General features: G+C 39.6%; 2 protein-coding genes across 2 annotated transcripts; one reads left to right on the top strand and one right to left on the bottom strand.

The window, feature by feature from the left end:
* The first annotated feature begins 403 nt into the window (after positions 1 to 403).
* LOC145496775 (LIM domain only protein 3-like) lies at positions 404 to 6,022 on the top strand. The gene is made up of 2 exons (XM_081476519.1): positions 404 to 1,158; positions 4,714 to 6,022. The coding sequence occupies exons 1-2, from the start codon at positions 809 to 811 to the stop codon at positions 4,943 to 4,945; spliced, it is 582 nt and encodes a 193-aa protein (XP_081332645.1). The 5' UTR covers positions 404 to 808; the 3' UTR covers positions 4,946 to 6,022.
* Positions 6,023 to 8,496: 2,474 nt separating this feature from the next.
* Positions 8,497 to 13,461, bottom strand: LOC145497595 (uncharacterized). Its single transcript, XM_081477415.1, has 6 exons — positions 13,090 to 13,461; positions 11,468 to 11,582; positions 10,574 to 10,687; positions 10,070 to 10,183; positions 9,879 to 9,965; positions 8,497 to 9,631 (listed from the first exon to the last, which is right to left on the bottom strand). Exons 1-6 carry the CDS (start codon positions 13,459 to 13,461, stop codon positions 8,685 to 8,687), a joined length of 1,749 nt encoding a protein of 582 aa, XP_081333541.1. The 3' UTR covers positions 8,497 to 8,684.
* Between the last annotated feature and the right edge of the window lie 4,118 nt (positions 13,462 to 17,579).

Below are 17,579 nucleotides of genomic sequence, written 5' to 3'. Positions count from 1 at the left end.
TTTTTAATCCAATTTAAAAAAATTTATCCGACGATTATTCTATTCTCAAGCATAAGTTCCTCTCTGGAGTTGAGACAACGTTAATTTCGCCTGACTAGCCAAAGAATCAACCCTGTGTGCATTGTCGTTAGAGAAACCGATAGCTGCTCAAAACGGTGAAAACGAAAAAAAATTTACTCCAGCCAATCTGACAACTAATGATTAATTAGAAGCTGATAAATTACTCAGTTCTTGCAAAACAGGAAAAGAAACTAATCGAAGCAACCTGCATGAAAAGATAGGTTTTTCGTTTTATACTGTTGAGGTCCTACAAAACTTTTGAAAAATTAATAATTGAGGGTTAATTGAAAGAATGACCGATTTCTTGATTGCCCAATTGGTTGATTGATTAATTGATTAAATGATTCTTGATTAAAATCCGTTCAGATTGTGACGCCCTTTCATCATTCGGTGTGTATCGGAGATTGAAGCAAACAGCCATCGCAGCACTCAGCCGGTACAAAGTCACCTGCGAGAGACCAAAAGTAGATATATTTTACCCTCTGTTTTGTTGAGACGCGGGAATTTTCTCGTCTTAGCTGTCTTCAAACTGTAAAAAAGAACAGGGATGCCCGTGGGTGACACCTGCGCAATAAAACCAGTCTAAAATCGAGTGAATGGCGTCGGTTTAACTTAAACAGAGTGCGCATGCACCGTTGTGGCTATGTTGTAAGCGAACAGTAAATGACAGCTGCAGGAATGTCTGACTGAATAAGAACGCAGGCGCGGCTATGAATTCTTTCGTTTCTTCATATGGCAGGGTTCCGCAATGCGGTGGAAACGAATGCTTCTTTCAGTGTACATCAGTGCTATTTTTATGTTTACGATATACTTTGCTCATCTAGCCTACAGGGACGATAATGCTCTATTGAGAGATTTGTTTATATTAGGTGATAACGACAATGACGATAAACAGATAGGGGAGGAAAAGCCGAAAGAACTGAAGATCTGTGCACAATGTGGCGAAAAGATCGAAGGGAAGTTTTTGCTGCGAGCTTTGGACCAGTTTTGGCATGAAGAGTGTCTGAAATGTTCCTACTGCAGCACACAGCTGGCCGACTTGAGCTCCAAGTTTTACCACAAAGGAGATTTAATACTTTGTAAACGAGACTACATCAGGTGAGACTTTCTCCTCTTAATAAAAATAAAAAAATGCTTTTTAATTAGGCAAATTAGGCATAAGATGGCTAGCGCGAATCCAAATATGAAACTTCACTAGCTTTTTGTCGGTGCCGTTTTTCACAGTCATTGGATTTCAGGGCATTATGAAAACTCCACAGGAACTATTCAACAAAATCACCCAACACGGCTTGGAAAAAGGTGGCCGTATGTTTAGGTAGCGAAAATCCCGAGTTTCTTATGAAACACAGACATGGATTATTATTCAAAGATGTTACTAGATTAAGAGCTTCCGAATACGATCAGAGGTTGACCCAAGCAAGCAGCGACTGATGTTTATATAAGGTTTGAAGATAAGTTGATATCAAACGAGCTAGAAAACTCGTCACATTAATTATGCGGCCAAAGAAACTTGTTGACGGACCATTCCTTTTAAATATCTCGTCGTTAATAATCTATAGCTGCTGTTATCCATTTTTCGCCACATTTACCGTTGTAGAGCATCAACGAGCGCTGGCTTACAGGAAGTTGTGTGCAATTTGACATACAGACGGATTGCTCTGTATTAGCGAAAGCCATCGCTCGTGCCTCGTCATAAGACGTACTAAAGTAGATTGTTTAGTCTGAGCAGATAATCTTGCGTTCGACCCCCTTTTCATATCAATGTCTGCATACAGCTATTTCAACCAGCGTTGGCCCACGTCACTAGACTGAATGGTACTGAACGGATAAAAGTGAAAAACCGCTACACGCGCCGAACTAAATGAAATTTAAAACATTTTTTGTATTATTCTAAAGCACGTGAGAACGAGCTATGGTCAGCCAGTTGCTAAAAATTAGAAATTTCCAAAACCTCAAAGCAATACAAAAAGAAAAGACATCTGACGAGAGTGACACAGTGCATTTCTCTTCTCCTTCGCTGCGCCAAATTCTAATCGGTAATTCTGTTGTAGACTTGCTGTTAATCTTGTTCAGTTACTATTTCACTGTAGTCTTTAACGCTTCTACCGATCAACAACTTTTTTGAAACAGCTGTGTTCAAGTAACATTAGAAGTATGGCTCACTGACGTACACTTATACGGCCGCAGTGTTTTTTCATATTAAATTCTCCATGAACCTTTTATCGTCGAAATAAACTTTGATTTATTCACCGGTCATAGGATTATGTCAGTTAACAGGTTAATAATAAGGGTAACTGAATTAGGCAATTTAATGGACAACGATTAATTTTGGCGAAAAAAGTTGCATTGCTTGCTGGAAGGTAAACGAAAAAATATCGGTTGGAAACGATAAGCGTGTAAAAATACAGCCAAATTCCTTCTTTTTTTTTTTCCATTTTCTTTTGATAAGATAATAATAGGGACGATTTCCTTGTCATAACATTATTGAAATTTTTGATTTTTTTTTAGATTATAACCACACACAGCGTTTCAAAGTACGATGTGACCTTGACTGAAAAATGGTCGAATATAAAACAAGTTTTAGAGGCTTGTGGATACTTAGCACGCGGTGTTATTTTGATAATCTCGTAGCACTGCTTGAGCTAAAACCTTTTCAATGTCAGACGCGCTTACAGGTTGAATCGGGCCAGTCTGTGACTTCGATTGAAACAGCCTTTGAGAAGTTCTTTAATTTTATTTGCAAATTGTGGTTGTTACGTTTGTGTCTGTCATGATAAAAGCTTAGTGTATGACCTTTAAATAAAAGCTATTGAGCAGTGCTTCCATGTGGCACTGTTTATTGTGCTGCACCACGTGTTGAGAGCTTTTGAGTCTGCGGATAAAACCCTAGTGTGTGACCATTCAAACAAAACCTCTGGAGCAGTTCTTTCACATGGTATTGTTTATTGTGCTGCGCAAGAAGGCTCTTGCTTTTACGTTTCTGGTTGCAGGAAACACTAGTTAGGATGCCAGTATTCAAGCTATTTAGCGCACGGTTCTGCTTATATTGCATTACTAATTCTTTCTCTTCTTACTTTTAATTCTGTCATTAAGAACACGGCTTGTCAGACCAATCCAATAACGAACTTAGTTCATTTCGTGTTGTTCATTATTTTGTACATCGTGTTTAAAGTACCTGTTATCAATTAACAAGCGTGGGAGTTTTCATTCTCTTGAACAATAGGGGTTAATTCAGAGATGAACATGATAAGAACATCGTGTGTGGTTCGATAAAGAGAGTTGGATAGGGGCTTAAATATTGTTTGTTGTTATGAATTATTGATAATTACAACCAAATTCTTTTCAGAGGCAAGTCACTGTTTTGATATATAGTGCTTACGTCTGTACCACCTAACAGCTCACAATACTAATCGGTATAACAAATGTATGGCGATCAGAAATAAGAATGACAACATTGCACTTGAAACAGGAACCAGGCTAAGAGCTAATACTTGAAAGTGGAATCTCGAGCCCTTGTAATTAGCCTCCCTAGTTTCCTAGCAGTATAAACCATTCCATGTTTGCACTTGTTTATCACTGTTATACATTTTTGTTGCAGCTTATACATTCCAGTTTTATAGACCTATTTTTACAATTCAGAAACAAACCTGGATATCTTGTCATGCACGGATTATGCTGGCATGGCTCCCGGGTTTACCTCGTTGAGCGCACAGCGCGAGTGCAACGTACCGATACGGTAGAGGTATACAACTCTAACATCTGATTGGTTCAATTCTCCCTCGCGACACAACAGACTTTATCCGCACTAGGTTTCAAACCTCAGTGGGGTCCTCGGCGTTGACTATTCATTATATCATATATATAAAAACCTCACTCGGTATAATAATTGCTCGCTGTCTCTGATTACTCTTGCTTTTATTAACACCATTGACCTAGCTTTGTTTAGATTGGGCATTTCAAATTAGAGGCTAGAAAAAGTGCGGGAAATAGCGATCACCCGATCACTTCTCAAAAATAAACAAAAAAATAGGGTGAAGGGTTGACTACCAGATTAAGCATTGTAGATGGAAGCTCCTACGGCCACGATCACGGAAAAAGCTACGCACACTCCGAAGGTATTGGCCGTTTAAAATCTTTTTTTCTTTTGCACTAGGGCGTCTCGTTTTAAAGAAACTAGACAGATGATACGTCAAGACGAACTATCTGCTTTAGCGTGTCTTGAACGATGAACTTAGAGAAGAAAATGGCTAAGATAGATAATCCATCCGTTTATATAAGGCACATATCAGACGAATTATGCATTGGGGTGGTTATGCTTCACAGTTTATATAGAGGCAGCAGAGGACGTAAAATTGGTCAAAGCAAACTATCTGCTTTTGAATTTAGTGGACGACGAACTCAGGGCTTAGAGCGCCTGATAGTTCGTTCAGTTCGTTTTCCGTTTTTCTTTTTCCGTTTCGTGTAAAACAACAAACACATAATTCATCTGGACGGCTTATGCATCTCTAGTTTTAAAAGGGCTATTATAGCTGTCTGTTCAGCCAATAGATTTCGAGCTTACCAATGGCCAGCCAGTGGGTTTTACTTCTATTTACTATTACTTAGCTTTTAAGTCCTTTAACTCTCTGCGGCTTTGTGTTTTCCTCATTACAGGCTGTTTGGTGCCACTGGAATTTGTTCACATTGCTCCAAGACAATACTACCGCTGGAAATGGTCATGCGGGCTCGTGAACATATCTACCATCTTGACTGCTTCGCTTGTCAAGTTTGCCAGTACAGATTCTGCGTTGGAGACAAGTTTTTCCTTCACTTCCATGTAGTCCTGTGCGAGGCTGATTACTATGACGTCACAAGCATTTTCCAGCAAATTCCTTACTACATGTGACATCTCGAATTAATGAATATATATTTTAATCCGAGGCCATTTTTGAAATTTTGTAAACGTTTTGCAGGAGAACGAGAATCGGGTTGAGCTTGAAATGATATACTGTATAGCATCAGACTGGTTGCTGTAATAATAGAATAATACATGTATGGAAAGCAGGGAGGTTTGTATCCTGGGGGGAGACTCCTCTATAAAAAGCACGAGGGTGTTCTTCGTAGCTCTTAGTAGTTAAAAAGCAGTTTTCGTACCTATTAGGTTGTTTAGCCTCAAAAGGTTCACAGCGGGAGCTTTTAGGGTAGAAAAAAGTGAGACAGGAGATGACGTGTTGTTTTAGAATTGGTACCTCTTAGGGGTGAAAAACATTTCAAGCCACGCCCACAAAAAAACAGGATCTTGGTACCTCTTAGGGGCTCTTTTCAAAATTTCCCACGAGTACCCCCGTCCTTTTTAAATGAGAGTAGCCCTGGGGTTTGTATGGAGTCTTCACTTGACTTTTTGCCATGATCCTCTGAGAGTAATGGGCAGGGAGTATCGAGTCTTCTGTCAAGTCTACAATGGTATCACGTGTTGCGTCTGTGGCACTTTGCTCCGACGAAGGCCTAACACTCGAAACGTCAGCTTTACAAACTCCCTACGGCGCCATAGCGTACACTATTGAGTTATGGATGCACGCGAGAGGTTTCTAAGCACGAAAGAAGCGTAAGAGTCGCACGAGGCGATAGCCGACTCTAGCTTCTTGAGTGCTTAGCAAACCTCCCAAGTGCATCCATAATTCAATAGTGTACAGCTCTGGCGCCGTAGAGAGTTTGTAAAGCTGGCGTTTCGAGTGTTAGGCCTTCGTCGGAGCAAAGTGCCACACACGCAGCTCAATTTATTTTATAACATAATATTGACACTTTGGAGCAAAAGAAGTCCTTAATTTTATTGAGCTACATCACATTAGCACACACGTCAGCAGCGTACACCCATGGGCAAATAGTAGACGATGATTTAACCAATCAGAACGCGCGCTTTGCTTTAGTTATGTTCTAATTGACATTCCTCGACTGTAAGTCAATAAATAGATCATCGTATCAGCTCTAGCCTTCATAACGAGCCAGACAGTCTTTATAGCAACCACAAAACAGTCTTGGAATCCCGTGGAAATGAAGAACTATTAGTCATTGATCTCCACGTGACGTCCAGTGGCTTACAACATTTCATTGCGATTAGATCCATGTCGATGATCTTTTCTGTGAGGAAACTTTCGCACGAATCTGTTATTATCCCTACTATAATCCGAAAGCGTGAAAGTTCGCTCATTGTGCATGTTCGTACTCGCTTCACTTTTTAGTCCTCCTGTTCCTGCGCTCGCGCAGTAGAGGATGAGAGTTCAACCGTAATTAACGCAACTCTTCTCATTTCCTCGTTTAGCCCAGGATTTATTTAAGGCAGCTGGAAACAGGCACTTCCCAACAGGAATACTTCGAAGGATTATCTTTTACCACCAGTCTTGATCAGATGACGTTTGAATATTGATAAGATTAGTAATTTTGATCCTAAAGGTAGCATTTGGATACGAAAAAAAATCAGTTATTTTCCCTTTTATTGTGATTTCATTCAGTTTTAAAGCCCTATTTTTATGATAAAAAAAGATTGATCGCGAATAGAGCTTGCAAATGGTATATCCGGAAAAGAATACATACCTCTTACTAACCGAGCTCGAGGTCCGTACTGTAAGTTACGGACCGAGTTTTTTCTCCTTCGATTTATGGCCCAAGCGCGAAGCGCGCGGACAAAAATCGACGGGGAAAAAAACGAGGATTCGTAACTTACAGTACGGACCGAGAAAACGAGGTTTGTAAGATATTTATCATATCTGTACTGTGTTTCTAGATCTGACGTGTTCGGGAACGATTTCTGTTCACGCGAAACGGGGTCAAATTTCTGAAACAAGTCGAAAGCAAAACGAGTCAATTTGAAATCGTTGTTAAGACGTTAGCACGTTTTAATACACAATTTAAAGTAAAGGAAAGTTTTAAACTTTTACTTGCTACAAAAGTTAAGAACACCTGGTGATAAATCACGAAACATTTTGGCAACAAAAACAGCTTTATATCAGTTTAGCGGGCCGTGCAGTAGGGTGAGGCCAGCTTAATTGACCAATCACAGCTCGTATAGTAACTGAGAGATGCAATAAAACAACACAGTATAAGAACAACGATTACGCACTAAGTTAAGTTTATTACTTTACCATTACAAAATACAGTAATGCCTTAACTGTAAAGATTTAAGTAACTATTGCATACCATAATGATTCGATTTAGCACCCTTCCTCAAATAAGAGCTCTCTTTCCAAAAACCTTCCCCTGTTCCAATTAACTCCCCTTATATAACATCTTCCTGTTTCCATCTTCCAATATTCATACGCGAGGTACCAAGGAATTTTTTCCAAATTTACTCCGAAAGCACCCTCCCTGGACTAGCTTGTAAAATTTAACAAGGGCCTCGGAAGCTAGATCGAATTTTCAAAGCAGTATAGCACAATGAACAAGAGACTAAAAATTCTCCTCATGAAAGTATGATACATGTTGTATAATCACTAGATACTTTTTTTCCTTGTCACCTAAACGCTACCTCTTAGCACTGATGAAATCTACCGGTTTATCCAAGCAATATCAAATTAGAATTACTGCATAAAAAGAAACTAATGGGCTAGAATTACATCCCGCTTTACTTTGTTTAACAACAAAAACACAAAATTATCAGCAGCTTTTTTAGTTGGTCCAAAAATGTGGCTCCTTCATGGTGTAGATGGTACAGTACAGGTCTCAAAAGAACACCCCCTAGCCCACAAATCTATTGTCTTCGTTGCTTTCCTTGTTCTTTTGACTTTTTGTTCTCTTTAGTTCTACATTAGCTGCGTCTTCATCCTCGGATACCCAGGGGCTACTAGCCCGGACGAAACGATATTTTAGGGCGAAAGTTTACCTCAAGAGCTGAAAAACCCCCGGGAACTTATTCTTACCGAACCAGCCCCCATGTTACGGCTTGCGATTTCCTCGGCTTTGTTGAATCTTTTTTTCTAAAACTCTCCACGAGAATATTAATCTTCCCGCTCTACGGGTCAAGCAGGTCGATCGATGAACCTAAGCTAACCTAACCTAAGAAAACCAAGTTTATGTAAGAAGGCGACAGAGTTACCCGGATGGACCTCCTCTCTGATTGGCCAGAAAAATATTTTTCTGGCCAATCAGCAGGATGAAATTCGACCACTGCTGGAACTGGTTCGGATAGAATAAGTTCCCAGGGTGCTCTTCAGCTCTTGAAGTAAACTTAGGCCCGGCAATATCGCCTCGTCCCGGCTAATAGCCCCTGGGTCTCCAAGGATGCTGCGTCTTCTACACCGGAACCGAAAATGTTAGAAAGCATACTCTGGTTTCTCACCCGTATTGTAATATCAACCAGCTTTTCTTAAGAACGCCTCCACTGTTGAAAAGAATTGACCCTAAGCTGGGGCAAATATAGCTATAGCAAACAGTCTAGTTTTAAAAAACAAAAGCCTGACAAAGACAAAAAGTCAAAAGGAATAGTTTCGCTAATGTGTTCGGCTATCGAGAGGAGAGTTATTGAATGGCCAGAGAAAATTACTAGTATACTTGCCACTTAACACAAATCACTTCAAAGTTAAAAATCTGGAATCAAGAGACCTGTTGTTTTCCAATCTGGTTTGCGACGAGGAAAACGACATGTCTTTTTACTAAGCAGCTAACTCAACAATTTTCACAAGTCCAACATTATTGCAATTCCCTCCAGTTACACCAGAACAACCCTGACCACCACAATACGAGCCCCCTCCCCCTCCGGCTTGTCTCCAATGGGTACCACTGCCTCCGCCAGAGTACCCTCCACCGCCACCTGATGCTCCATTATCTTCTGACCCCCCTCCCCCACCACCAAACCCTCCCACTGCTCCTGGGACTGGTCCCCCGTTGTACCCGCTGTTCATGCTGCCGGCTCGACCTCCAGTCCAGCCTTGACCACGTGACCCGCCTCTCTCTCCATGTTGTTTCCCTGCCCTGGCACACCCCTGAGCATACCAACCCGCACCTACTCCCCCATGGTGAATATAATAATAATAATAATAATAATAATAATGATAATGATAATAATAATATCTAGCGCGTGCAGTGTTGCATTCACCTGGCTGCCCCCCAGTACCTCCATTTCGAATTTGAGATAAAACTTTCCCCACACTACTGGTGCCACTTGTTCCCTTTTGACCATCCACACCGTTATATCCACTTGAAGCTCCCCCTCCCCCTCCGGCGGCTAATAAAAGCACATTACTTGTAGTATAAACAAAACTCCCTCCCCCTCCTCCCGTGCCAGCATTGTCCTCTACGGACAGTCCTAACTGAGCTGCTGTCTTGTTGGTGGTTTGCCCTCCTTTGACCTCCACTGAGTTTCCTCCTCTCTGTCCGACCACAATATTCAGCACTGTTCCTTTAGTCAGATTGAACTTGCCCTCAATGTACGCACCCCTGCCGCCACAGTAATTTCCAGGCTTGTATCCATAGTTGTACATGTGTTTTCCTCCCAGGGCTCCCCAAGCTCTGATAAGGTAGCGAGCGGTTCTTGGAACCGTGAATTTCTGAATAGTTCCAAACCGTCCACTACGTCCACGTGTTGTAAATGTAATATGAACTACAAAGGAAAACAGCTTAACTGTTTTAGAATAAGTGATTTGAGAGTGGAAATCAAATCTTATCTTTTTAATCCCTGGGACTGAATAATCCTAGCGGAATTCGGTATTAACCTTATAGAACCAATTATTTATGTTACTGGTGTTATCTGTTGCGGTGTCCACAGGCTTCCATATTTTACAACACCCTCTCAACCTTCCCTTTTTTTCCGAGATGTTAAGGTTTGTAATGCTATCTTCAGCTCTTACCTGTTTCGTTTTGTGTTCCATTAAATCCTGGTGCATCGCTGAAGTTGCAGGTCCCATTGTTCATACAGGGACAACATTCGCAGATATCTGTTCAAAGATACAAAATTGAAAGGCCTTATTTGAGAACTATTCACAAGCAACTATAAAGCCTGCAATATGAAGTAAAAATAATTGATTTTGGCTCTGGTTACCGATTTCGCATAGTGTTCCATTAAAGCCTGGTGCACAGCTGCAGTTGAATCCGTTCAGTCGGTCTGTACAGATGCCGTTATTCTTACAGGGACGACTTGCGCAGTCATCGATATCTGTTTCAGAAGATGAGGTTGAAAAAAAAAATACATGATAGCTCTTGTTACATTCTGCGGAGCCAAGAGTAAAAATAACATCAGCAGGCTCGATTTGTACCCGGTGAACGCGGCATTCGCAATTTACAGTAACAATAACCAATTTGCTATGTTACTAATTGCCCGAAACGGCCATAACAAAGTTGAGACAGGAACGCTATCCAATTGTGAAAACAATTTGAAATACGAGAAGTAGATCAAATTGTTATATTAATTATTTTCCATGTTTTTTATTAGCATAATAGTTTGGGTGGATACCACGGAATTCCCACAAAATCTCACAAAATCTGAAGAAAAATACATTGGATTTGTTCGTGCATAATGTACATGTAATACACCACTGACAGTTACCTGTTTCACATTGTGTTCCACTAAATCCTGGCGCGCAGCTGCAGTTGAATCCGTTCGCTCGGTCTGTGCAGATGCCTTTGTTCTTACATGGATGGCTTGCGCATTCATCGATATCTGTTTCAGAGGATAAGATTAAAAGAAACAAAAAATGCAATAGCTGATGTTATATTTGACGGAGCCAGGAGCAAAAATAACATCAGCAGGCTCTATATTTACTCGGCGAAAACATTTTCAATGAACAGTTAAAATAAGTCTGCTATACTGTCCGCCATAAATGACCACAATAACTAAGAGACAGGGCAGCCATTCTTATGCTAAACAATATTATAACCAAAGGAGATTACTACCATTGGCGCCAGAAAGTTACTACTTGAAAACTTTCAGAATGTTATGTCTCTTTGTACTGACAGAGATAGGAAATGTCTTCACAAGATGTCCATCATTATCATGAATTCAGTCGTGGGCACGCAACGGCTCTCCTCTTTGCAATATCTGTTACACAGGTGATTTCTTACTGGCTGAGAAACTTATGGCCACTGGCCATCAGTTGCACCGAAAAGATGAGCCGGATTTTCTGTCAATTATTGTTCGAGAGATGATAGCAGACCAGAAACCAATTTTTGCATCTATCTGACAGTGCAATCTTTTTGCCTCAAGGCCTATGTTTGTGCTAGTGCTGTGGATTTTGTCATTTATGAAGGGATTTTTCCCTTTGAGATGTTTATAAGCGTAAACTAATGTTATTCCATGAAACCTGCCACATAGCATGAAAGATTCAAAAGTTTAAAAAAAAAAAGAAAGCTGAACTCTGGTGTAGTCAAATGACTGACAACCTTTTCCCCGTTCTTTTAATTGACGAGATCATCGATCGTGCGAGTGTTAACGTCGCCTTACCTGTTTGGCAAATACTTCCTGTGTATCCTTTCGCGCAAAGGCACACATAGCTGTTCTTCTCGTAAAATGATACGCAAGTCCCACTGTTCTGGCACGGTCCACTCATACATGGAGACTAAGAGATAAACTGATATTTAGCAAATTGAAGGTAAGCTAAGCTAAGCTAAGGTCGGTAAAGCTAATTGAAGCCCAATCATAAATAACGAGTCTACGGCTCTCTCTATCAACGCAAAAGTTCCAAAAGCAGGAAACAAAAAGGTTTAAAGTTTTCCTGCTGGGAGTGAATTCACTTAGATCGATATTAAAAAATAATATGACAGCGGTCTGTCAACTTCATTTTGACAGGAAATTGGCAATCCGTAGCACAACATAATCTTGTAGATAATACTAATATTCCACCTAATGAAAGTGTGCTAACAACCGGACACAAAAATATAGATTCGCTGGATAACTCTTCGGGTATTTCCTAGAAAACTGACAATTTGCAACACATGTCGGCCGTTTTATCCGGATCCAGAGGACATGCAGGAATTTTCTGGATGTGCGATGATTCTGTCTTCTTCAAAATTAAGAGTGTGAGAAATTACGACGATATCGACAGTTACTTGCAGCCCAGCACAAGTGCATGGCCGTTGCGCTTTTTTTTTCCAGTACCAGTAAGAAAAGTGAAAGTATTCACTAATTCATCTAATTCTGTCCATAATTTTAAAGTGGCGAGATCTTCCTGTGAACATTTCAGGGATGTTTACGCTTCATGAAAAATAAATAATCTGCGTCATTAACCTGCTTGTTAGCTTTTTGTCTGCGAGCTTCAAAGTCTAACTTTCTCAGTTCGAATCTTTAGTTGGTGCTTATGTTCACTTGTAATATCGTCGGTTGAACCAAATTAGCCCTTTCAAGTTCAATATCCCACTATATTTATAAAAGGCAAGTTTTGTTTTAAAATAAATGGGTCGCAGTCTCTGCCAGAAAATTAAAGTGAGAAGATCTTCTTGTGCCGAACTTAATTGCTTCATGAAAAATGAATAAGACAGGGAGCTAACCTGCTTGTTAGCTTTTGTTGGGCGAGATACAATAGAATATATCGAGTCTTTAGTTGGTGATTGTGTTTATTCGTTATTGCCGGGTAAATGAAATTTAGGTCCCTCAAGTCAATTATTCCATAATATATATATATATTTTTTACCCCTTTTAGCAAGCTGCGTTCTTTCGTAAAATATTGCTCTTGCCACTCCAAATTAAAATTTAATATCTTTCCCCCGCAATATCAATTAAGTCCTTAATTGATATTGAGCGACCGCACGTTTTGCAGGAGAACATTTGGTGACGAGACCTTCCTGTGTGGATTTGCTTTGCTTCACGAGAAAAAACAACAAATTAAAACAAAATGAGAAAAGTAGGAGTCTTGCATGGAGTGCGAGTCTTTTTTTTTTTGTTTTGTTTTTTTGTTCTTTTTTTTTTTTTTTTTTTTACTATTTTTGACATATATTAACATTGACAACATACATTGCCTCAGACAAAGTTTGATCCGATGTCTCCCTGGACCTTGAAGATTGTAGTTAACTCAGAAAAAGTTCTTATCAGAATGCATTTCAAAGAGGCTGTCAGTGAACTTTACTTACCGCAATACTGAAGTGATGGAAAAATTGGCTGCTGACGAACTTGTCCGAGTTGTTATACTTGTCAGATGCGAGCAGTTCACATAACAGTCTTCCATTGATGTCCGAAAATGCAGCCAGGTTATAGGAGAAACATGACGGTATGTTAACACATGCAAAACCGCATTCTGTTCCATTGAGGACGTAATTAGTACCAAGACTTGTGATGTTTAAGTAAGAGAACTTGTGGGCCTTAAAGTTGACAAAGGTGATGTCTTTTTGAACTCCTCGGCTGACACTTTTACCAAGTGCATCTATGGAATTTGTTTTACCTGTGTTGATTTCAATCGCATAATTCAATTCATTGAAAGAATCGATACGAAGTTTCTCAAACATTCTAAGGAAGGTTTGAATTAGATTCAAGAATAAGTATTTATTTAAAAATTTAGGAAAAGAATTACACAACGGTACCTGTTGAATACTTCAAGGAGCAAAATGATATCGTCAAAGCCAAAAAGCCTGCAGAATACAGGGAAAGTTCCGTTCGCAACATAGCTCAGAACAGCCGCGTTTCCGCGAACGATCTAACTGAAATGTGACGGATGAAAAGGCACTCGTATTTGTTTATTAAAGTGATACGAAATTTTATCCTCCTGATATCTGCCCAGTGAAAGTGAGAACGATCATTTTACACAGTAACGAAGTTTAAAATTAATATTCTGCGTAAGCACTACCTAAAGGAAAGAGATTAGTGATAATATTATATAGTCACCATTTCATTTCCTAATGTAAAATAATCTTATAAGAAATGATTTGGAAATAAATGGAACAGGAAATATAAGTGATAGAAACCGACGTTTCGGTGCATCTTGCGCCACTACCAAGGTTACATAATTAAAGATAAAAGGCGGTTTGTGAGGAGGCTACGTTGAAGCGAATTTGCATGAGAGAGTGCCAAGCTAATTACATGAACACTTTAGCACGAAGAGAATCAGACTGTACATTCAGTGCTGGTTTAAGATCTTGAATACAAAGCATTTCATTAACAAGGCAGTCAAATTTGGCTGCCTTATGAATGAAATGCTTAGCTTCTTCACAAACCGCTTTTTATCTTTAATTATGTAACCTTGATAATGGCGCAAGATGCACCGAAACGTCGGCTTTTATCACTTATATTTCTTGTTTAAAATAATCTTAATTATGTTTTTTTTTTCATCTTTTATGTACTCCATACTCAACATTTGAAACGGAACGTAAGAAGAATGCTCATTTTTTTTTTAATAGATGACAAACATATTTTCCACAATAGTGGCTTATGGTTGGGCTCTATTGGCAAAGTGGTTTCGAAGTCTGCAATCTTAAAACTCTTTATGAAAATTTGAAATTTGAAGTGGTTTTCAAATATATTGCTAAACTGATTGCCATGGAGGGGAAACTAAAGTAACATGGTGGATAATTTTCGTGGGGAGAATGCTGTTAATTTGTATTTAGAAAACTGGACCGAACGCTAGCGTTGAATGGATCCATTACGTGACTGTAACCAGTTTTAAGGTAAATACTATTAGGACGTTTTAAAAGAGGATATCAGTGCTGCCTCCCTTAGAAACCTGTGAGCTATGGCCTGTAATAGCGCACACACAGAGCCACTCTACTTTTTGTAGTGTCGCAAATGTCATTGCTATTTACTGAAAAAAGGAGCTATCCTAACTTAGATCTTAGAAGGAATTCTCGATCTGAAGAGGAAAAATCTTCAGAGACCTTTCCCGCATTCTACTTCAGCGCGTTTGAACAATGGCACCAGAGCGAGGCTGGGGTGGACATTTTCATACATTTGCTGTAATGTGTTATAAATTATCGATAATTACAACCAAATTCTTTTCAGAGACACTTTGGCGAGTCACTGTTTTGATATACAGTGCTTGCGTCTGTACCACCTAACACCTCACAATACTAATCGGTATAACAAGTGTATGGTAATCAGAAATAAGAATGACAACATTGCACTTGAAACAGGAACCAGGCTAAGTGATAATACTTGAAAGTGGAATCTCGAGCCCTTATAATTAGCCTCCCTAGTTTCCTATCAGTATAAACCATTCCATGTTTGCACTTGTTTATCACTGTTACACATTTTTGTTGCAGCTTATACATTCTAGTTTTATATATCTATTTTTAAAATTCATAAAAAAAACCCGGATATCTTGTCATGCATAGATTACGCTGGCATGGCTCCCGGGTTTATCTCGTTGAGCGCACAGCGCGAGTACAACGTACCGATACGATAGAGGTGCACAACTCTAACATCTGATTGGTTCAATTCTCCCTCGCGACACAACAGGCTGTTTGGTAACACTGGAATTTGTTCACATTGCTCCAAGATAATATACCACCGCTGGAAATGGTCATGTGGGCTCGTGAACATATCTACCATCTTAACTGCTTCGCTTGTCAAGTTTGCCAGTACAGATTCTGCGTCGGAGACAAGTTTTTCCTTCACTTCCATGTAGTCCTGTGCGAGGCTGATTACTATGACGTCACAAGCATTTTCCAGCAAATTCCTTACTACATGTGACATCTCGAATTAATGAATATATATTTTAATCCGAGGCCATTTTTGAAATTTTGTAAACTTTTTGCAGGAGAACGAGAATCGGATTGAGCTTGAAATGATATGCTGTATAGCATCAGACTGGTTGCTGTAATAACAGAATAATACATGTATGGAAAGCAGGGAGGTTTGTATTCCGGGGGGAGACTCCTCTATAAAAAGCGCGAGGGTGCTCTTCGTACCTTTCAGAGGTTCAAAAGCAGTTTTGGTTCCTATTAGGGTATTTAGCCGATTAGGTTCACAACAAGAGCTTTGGCGGTACCTTTTTTAGGACACTGAGTAGAAAAGATAAGACAGGAGATAATGATTGTGTTGTTCTAGAATGGGTTCCTTTTAGGGGTGAAAAAAAAAAATCATTTCAAGCCACGTCCACAAAGCGGGATCTTGGTACCTCTTAGGGGTTCTTTTCAAGATTTCCTACGAGTACCCCCGTCCTCTTTAAATGAAAGTACCCCTTGGGTTTGTATGGAGTCTTCACTTCACTTTCTGCCATGACCCCTTGAGGGTAATAAGCAGGGAGTATCGAGTGTTACATCAAGTCTACCAAGGTATCATGGGGTGCTTTGCTCCCACGAAGGCCTAACACTCGAAAAGTCAGCTTTACAAAGTCACTACAGCGGTTAATTGACCTTCCTCGACTGTAAGTTAATAAATAGTTCATCGTATTAACTTTAGCCATCATAACGAGCCAGACATTCTTAGCAGCAACCACAAACAGTCCTGGGATCAAGGACTTTTAGTCCTTGATATCCACGTGACGTCCAGTCAGCTTACAACTTTATTTCCAATGTAGTTAGATCCCTGTCGGTGATCGTGTCTGTGGGGAAACTTTCGCGCGAATCTGTTATCATCCCTAGTATATTCCGAAAGCGTGAAAGTTCGTTCATTGTGCATGTTCGTACTCGCTTTACTTTTTAGTCCTCCTTTTCCTGCGCTAGCGCAGTAGAGGATGAGCGTTCAACCGTACTTAACGCAAATCTTCCCATTTCCTCATTTAGTATAGGATTTAATTAAGGCGGCTGGAAACAGGCACTTGCCAACAGGAATACTTTGACGGATTATCTTTTACTACCAGTCTTGATCAGATGACGTTTGAATATTGATAAGATTAGTTATATTGATCCTAAAGGTGGCATGTTTTTGGATAGGAAAAAAGTCAGTTATTTTCTCCTTTCATTGTGGTTTCATTCAGTTTTAAAGCCCTATTTTTATGATAAAAAAAGAGATTGATCGAGAATAGCGCTTGCAAATGGTATATCCGGAAAAGAATACAAGAACAAAGTATAAGAACAACGATTGCGCATTAAGTTAACTTTATTACTTTCCATTACAAAGTACAGTAATGCCTTAATTGTAAAGATTTAAGTAATTATTGAATACCATGATGACTCGATTTAGCACCCTTCTTCAAATGAGAGCTCTCTTTCCAAAAAGCTTCCCCTGTTCCAGTAAACTCCCCTTATATTACATCTTCCTGTTCCCATCTTCCAATATTCATACGCGAGGTACCAAGAATTTTTTCCAAATTTATTCCAAAAGCACCCTGGACTGTCTTGTAAAATTAACAAGGGCCTCGGAAGCTAGATCGAATTTTCAAAGCAGTTTAGCACTATCTACAGGACACTAACAATTCTCCTCATGAAAGTATGATACATGTTATATAATCACTAGATACTTCTTATCCTTGTTAACTAACCGCTACCTCTTAGCACTGATGAAATCTACCGGTTTATCCAAGCAATATCAAATTAGAATTACTGCATAAAAAGAAAATAATGGGCTAGAATCACATCCCGCCTTACTGCTTTACTATCTATAACAACAAAAACACAAAATTATCAGCAGCTTTTTTAGTTGGTCCAAAAATGTGACTCCTTCATGGTGTAGAAGATACAGTACATGTCAC

This window comes from Orbicella franksi, chromosome 9, assembly GCF_964199315.1.
Source record: "Orbicella franksi chromosome 9, jaOrbFran1.1, whole genome shotgun sequence".
Classification (NCBI taxonomy): Eukaryota; Metazoa; Cnidaria; class Anthozoa; order Scleractinia; family Merulinidae; genus Orbicella; species Orbicella franksi.
This window is presented reverse-complemented; position numbering and strand designations above follow the sequence as displayed.